Source organism: Acipenser ruthenus, chromosome 25 (assembly GCF_902713425.1).
Source record: "Acipenser ruthenus chromosome 25, fAciRut3.2 maternal haplotype, whole genome shotgun sequence".
NCBI lineage: Eukaryota > Metazoa > Chordata > Actinopteri > Acipenseriformes > Acipenseridae > Acipenser > Acipenser ruthenus.
In genome coordinates, this window is record NC_081213.1 from 15,046,490 (window position 1) to 15,052,423 (window position 5,934).

Below are 5,934 nucleotides of genomic sequence, written 5' to 3' on the forward strand. Positions count from 1 at the left end.
GCCTCCTGTGAAATTATCACTAGTGGCAACTGCTTTGTAAAAAAATACAATTTGCAGTCGGGGGTGGGGGAGCTTAATAAACTCCCAGGCGTGTGCATGCTCTGTCTGCAAAGGAGAACCATTAGAATGTGTTTTGTGTTCTACTTTTCAAACATTATTCATTTCACCAACAAGTTAAATGTTCAGTATGACTGTGCTAAGACCAACATGACTGCTATCATTCGGGACATTCCCATCCTAGCGATGAGATTCTGCCAGTGAATGGCCTTCAACATTATCCTCAGAGATTATCTAAACCGCTCTACAGCTTCTGACTGATTATACCCTTGCGGACTTCTTTCACTTAGGCCTTATTTCTCTGTACATCTGTTATCCATCCATTTTAATTTCTTGTCCTTTACAAACAGATCTCCACACAGATAAATGGCATGCCAACATTTAACAATTACACTGCTACTTTTGTCTGTCACCTGTGACGGGGTACGCCCCGCCCCTATGTTTATTATTATTATTTAAATGTATTGTTTTGGGTTTGTTAAAAGTGATGTTTTATTATTATTGCTGTTATGTTTGTCAGGGACGGAGTTAAAAACCTTCCCTGCCAGAAATACTCTTCTAGAATGTGGATCACAGCCAGCACGGTACTTGTTTTGTTTTCTGTCTGTTTTTTTGCCCCTCGTGCCTTTTTGTTTCTCATTTAGAGTCTTTATTTTTGTTTAATAAAGAAAGAGCGCATTGGCGACTCACCTCGCAGTACTCTGCTTGCCTGTGTATCTGTTTCCTGGTCTGACGTCACTCACCCAGCCATCCTCTGTAGGCCTATTCACACAAAGACTCTCACTCAGACACACATGCATACAGAGAAACACAAGTAAGCTGCCTTGATCTCAGCTTAGCCCTCACAGACAGTAGTTGTACCAATAAATATGTAATAACAGAAATCAGAGGTTTTGTTAACAAAAACAAAAATGGCAGCCAGTGAAAGGTGTTGCTGGACTGTGGGGTTTTTATAACACTGAACATATGAAGTTGCCAGCTGAAATGGTTTATGAGATATTAGCAGTAGTAGATGATACGGATGGGGATCTGCAAACTTAGCTTAATTATTTGAGATATCCTTTTATTGAACAACTGATCATAAAACAACACCGCAAACTTTCCACAGGAAAATGTATATTTTTTTATTAATCAGTTTATCTAATGTATATCAACATTAACTTTAGACAAAATATATACAAGACAACCTCCAAAATAAAAATTCAAAGTACCGCTCCCTATACAAAACACATCTTTTTAAAATATTACATTCACTTTTCTTTCTTTAGACTTCAGTATTTATACAAATACATATAATAATAATAATAATAATAATAATAATAATAATAATAATAATAATAATAATAATAATAATAATAAACATCTGATTTTGTTTCACCAGTTTTTACAAATAAAAGGCAACATCATGTACAAAGGACAGAAGAGATATTAAGCATGGTGCATTTCGAGGCTAGCACAGTGCTATACATGTGTCTGTGACAAAAATCCTTCTTACAATGTATACAAGACACATATAAAAAAATACAGCTGCTAGCATGAGAGAATTCATTACAAGCGATTGCTTTGAAAATCAATAGGCCTATATATTACATGGAGCGATCAACAAGCAGGGGCAATGAAAGCTCAAATGTGCGTAAGCACGCCGCCTCACACGCTCGTGAGGGCACGGCATAACTAAACTGGAGAATAAATGTGCTTGCTATTTATCCCCACATAGTTGCAATCCTTGGGGGAAGTTTCATAAGAACAGGGTTAGAATACATTTTCACATCTTTTTATTAATCACTGTTCTGGCCCTTTTAATTTTGAGAACACAGCAGCCATTGTCAGTTGCAATATCACAACTAGGGACGGTCCGGATACGATTCGGCAGCTATTGCTAAAATAAAAGGGTACAAGTGTCTGAACCAAAGATTTACAGCATGTAAAGGCTTCAAGCAGCACCTACAGGTTTTTTGTTTGTTTTTTCCATTCATAGAGGTGTATGTGCAAAGGGTAGGTCTTAGAAAGTTTATTATAATGAGGGACTGTCCACATTTAACATTCTCAACATTGACATTCAGCAGAAGGGTGCTTTTCAGTTTGCCACCACTGACAGTGTCTGATTAGTGCCACGCCAACAGGCACTCGCTTGTGGACAGTCCCTCATTACCCTTTCAGCATTGTCCTCTTGCTCGATTTGGATGCCGTTGCATGCTTCGCTCCCTTGCAGAGCCGTCTCCTGTCATGGGGAGGAAATGGGGACTGAAAGGATCCTGGGCAGCTCTAGTCCCCCTCCCCTGTTAACCAGCCTAACCAGATTCATAGCATATGTAAGTTCTCAGTCTTTGGTTCCCAGGTTCACAGGAAGGACGTGCTTTAAAGCTTGTAGCAAAGCGGGGGAGTCCATAGGGGTTTGGGCTGCTACAGGCGAGCCTACCCTTGGAGACATTAGGAGAGAAGATGGGTGCTTATCGGGATTCAGAACCCCTGTAAGAGGGGATGCCGAGGCTGGAAGACCAGGGTATAAGACCGAAGCAGGGTACCAGCATTTCTCCAGCATTGGCAAATAAGCTGCCGCAGACGGTGGGATAAAATAAAAAGGCATGCACATAGGAGTCTGGTGTGGGGATAAACCCAAGAAGCTGCTGTGCATCCCCATCAACTCCCCGCCTGACAGAGACTCCTCTTCGGACGATTCTGTCCTCATCCTTTTTGCGGGCGGATCTTCGCTTTCCTGTTTGATGCAGCTCACCCTGCCCGTCATCGTGTATTTCAGTTCGTTTTCTTTGCTGTAGGACTGCCAGTTGGTTGCAGAGTCATTTTTCTCCACCTCTCCTCCGTACCCGCTGTCCGTGTCCGTGTCACTCCCACTTAGCTCCCCACCCGCCTGGGTGTACGTCCTCTGGATGACCGGCACGCAGTTTTTGCCGCGCCCCTCGAAGCTGCGAGGTTGCGAGGAGGTGCTGGGCTCGTCTTTCAGGTCGAGTGCTTTGAGGATCTGCTCTTCTGTTCGGACACTGGGAGAGTCTTGCAGGACCTCGGATGCCACCTTGTGGAGGTGGTTCATCATGTTTGAAGGGGTGAGCTCCCTGCTGTTCTCCTGCTTTGACAGGTACTCGAGCACCTCTTTGGCACACATGTGGAACCCAGAACGGAAAAACTCCTCACTGTCATCATGGCTTTGAACCGACTGCTCCCCTAAGAAAGAAAAATAAATAAATACATTCATACATACATACATGCATACATTCATACATACATAAATACATACATGCATACATACATACATGCATTATGTATGTTGTCACACTGCACTTTTTTTATAAATTAATATTCACAAGTATGTAACAAATAATTGCACGTTGTATACACAATATTGGTATTATATTGTCATATTGTCTATATATATATAATTTTAGCTCAAAGAGCCAGCTGCCCAACGTTTCGATATGTTGTACATATCTTTCTCAAGGGAGCCTGTGTTTGAATCAAATATATATATATATATATATATATATATATATATTTTTTTTTTTTTTTTTTAAATATCCCTGTTAATTTATAGTATAGATAATTTTGCCTGCTTACCAACGTGTAAGCCGTTCTGCAGCGCAATGATTTTCTGCTGCTGTTGTTCGATAAGACTTGTTAGTGTTTTCACGTGTTTCAGAGTCAGTTCCAGAACCACTGCCTTTTCCAAATGACCCAAAGTCTGAAAAATAAAAAGGGCTGGTAAGAATGTTGTTGGGTTTTTTTTTCTCTCTGTAACATGTAAACAAAATATATAGTGTATATTAAACAAAATCTAAAAATGATCAAATAGTTTCCACTTCACATTGTAAACCTAATACAAGATCAACAAAGCCTGTCAAATACAAAATGACAAGAGTAAATTTACAGTGTATCGACCTGAAACATCTGAAATGGTTTTAGTACGTTTACGACTTATTTCTTCTGAACGTGTCGTATCATTTTTGTACCCCACCAATGGCAAGCAGGTGGCGCCTTCAATCGACTCACAAACACATTAATTTCTTTAAAAATTCAGACTTACTGTAAGTTTAAGGTGTTCTGGCAACAAATCCTTCAGTTGGGCAATGCACTCGTTAATCCTATCACGTCTTTTCTTCTCTATTAGTCTGTGCGGCAATTTGTAAGTTTCCTGGAGAGAAGGAAAACAAAAATAATAAATACGAAGGTCCTTAAAATGTATTATTTTAAAATGCACGAGTTTCATTTTTCATTGTCGAACCTATTATAAAATTGTCATACATATTATAAAAATATGTAATATTAATTTAGCATTAAATTAAGAAATCAACTGGAACTGCAAATTTTAAAAGATAAATGCGTACATACCTTACTATCTTCACCCCGTTTGATCCCTCTTCTTGGTTTGTAAACATACAAATGAGAAAAGTCCATTCTGTAATGATGTAAAAAGAAAAACGAGTTAGTTTTATTTTACATTGGTCAGTATCTTTCCTATACCCTAGCAAAGACTGACAAAGTTAAATAAGGATACACAATTATTTAAAAAAAACACAGAAAGAAGCAAACAGCAAAAAACAAAATAATATAAAATACAATGCGCTAGATGTTTGTTTTAACATACCCTTGCATGTCTGTGTTCTCCAGCGATGAAAGCTTCCCAATGCAGGAAGGTGGTGGCTGTGCTGTTGTAATCCTTTCCATTTCTTCTTGTATTTGCTTTGCAAAAATATAAGAGATTTGTGCCGTAGCCTATGTAATTTTTATTCAGTGGAACGAACTTGTCGTCAATAAAAAAAAACAAAAAAAACGATACTGACAGAATCAAATTAGTATCATTTCTTTCTTTCCTCGGTGAGCGCTTTTTCTTTTAGTTAGTATTTACTTGTCCCCAGAGCACAGACAGGACTTGCTTCTCCGATGCTATCACCAGCACAGTTCCGAGTGCAGACTGCAGGAGTTCCAAGCTGCAGGCTGTATTAAACGTGTGAGAGTGGGTGGGTATGCTACGTATTAAATAAGCCCTGTGACTACAGGCACGTCTGGAGCTCAGTGAGTGACCTCGTGAGTCACATGAGCTTCACGTGTTAGACAAGGCTTTTAACAGCACGTAGAACAGCCCATGTTTCTTGTTAAGGAGGACCTGCCGCCGAGTTATTATCAACAGAGCATGCAGGACCCGTGTACTACCACGCTCCACCTAAAGCAGAAAGAACCCCCCCTGTAAAAGACTGTCGAGTGAGCAGGAAGATTTGCACACAGTGAAATAGGGCAGACTGCAATGAGCCCGAGTTTACCTGTCACATATGGAGTGCTGATATGAGAACAATGCAAACAAAACAGTCCACCCTATATCTATCTATCTATCTATCTATCTATCTATCTATCTATCTATCTATATATATATCTATATATATATATATATATATATATATATATATATATATATATATATAAAAGTTGCTTAGCTTAATAACTGGCTACATTTTTCCTGTTGAAATACAGGAAGTGCTTGGGAATATTCTGACCTGTCCTTAGCCGTCCCAGGCCTTATGTTTAGCAATTTTGGACACTGTCCTGTCACATATAACCATTTTAAAAATAAGGTTTGCCTTGGGAATGCAAAGAACTGAGCATGCAAATGAGTGTAAAAAACGTGTTAAAAAGCATGCAAATAAATAGAAAAGTGACAGCACTGTAGTTATTGTATATGTTGTTAGCAGGACAGGTGCCCTGGCATTTTCTGGTACTATATTAATGTAATAATTAAGGAAATCGGGTAGTATAAGCAAATAAAGGTGTCAGCCAAGGTACTGAATAAACTGAACAGGATGCGAGTATTGTGCAACAGTTGAAAAGATGCTCATTAATGGGTTAACATATTTCATCACCTCTTTGACAGAG

At 39.1% G+C, this 5,934-nt stretch overlaps 1 protein-coding gene across 1 annotated transcript; it reads right to left on the reverse strand.

Annotated features, from left to right (window-relative positions):
* Positions 1-1,156: 1,156 nt before the first annotated feature.
* On the reverse strand, positions 1,157-5,064 carry LOC131701477 (class E basic helix-loop-helix protein 40-like). Its single transcript, XM_058999384.1, has 5 exons — positions 4,655-5,064; positions 4,399-4,465; positions 4,094-4,201; positions 3,628-3,751; positions 1,157-3,237 (listed from the first exon to the last, which is right to left on the reverse strand). Exons 1-5 carry the CDS (start codon positions 4,732-4,734, stop codon positions 2,378-2,380), a joined length of 1,239 nt encoding a protein of 412 aa, XP_058855367.1. The 5' UTR covers positions 4,735-5,064; the 3' UTR covers positions 1,157-2,377.
* Positions 5,065-5,934: the final 870 nt, after the last annotated feature.

What these genes read in the sequence shown, in the direction of transcription:
- LOC131701477 (XM_058999384.1), bottom strand. Translation starts at nt 4,734, where the DNA reads ATGGAAAGGATTACAACAGCACAGCCACCACCTTCCTGCATTGGGAAG. An exon ending in AACGGGGTGAAGATAGTAAG is followed by an intron (nt 4,202 to 4,398) that starts GTATGTACGCAT and finishes CCTTCTCTCCAG; the next exon opens with GAAACTTACAAATTGCCGCA. An exon ending in GCAGAACGGCTTACACGTTG is followed by an intron (nt 3,238 to 3,627) that starts GTAAGCAGGCAA and finishes TTTCTTTCTTAG; the next exon opens with GGGAGCAGTCGGTTCAAAGC.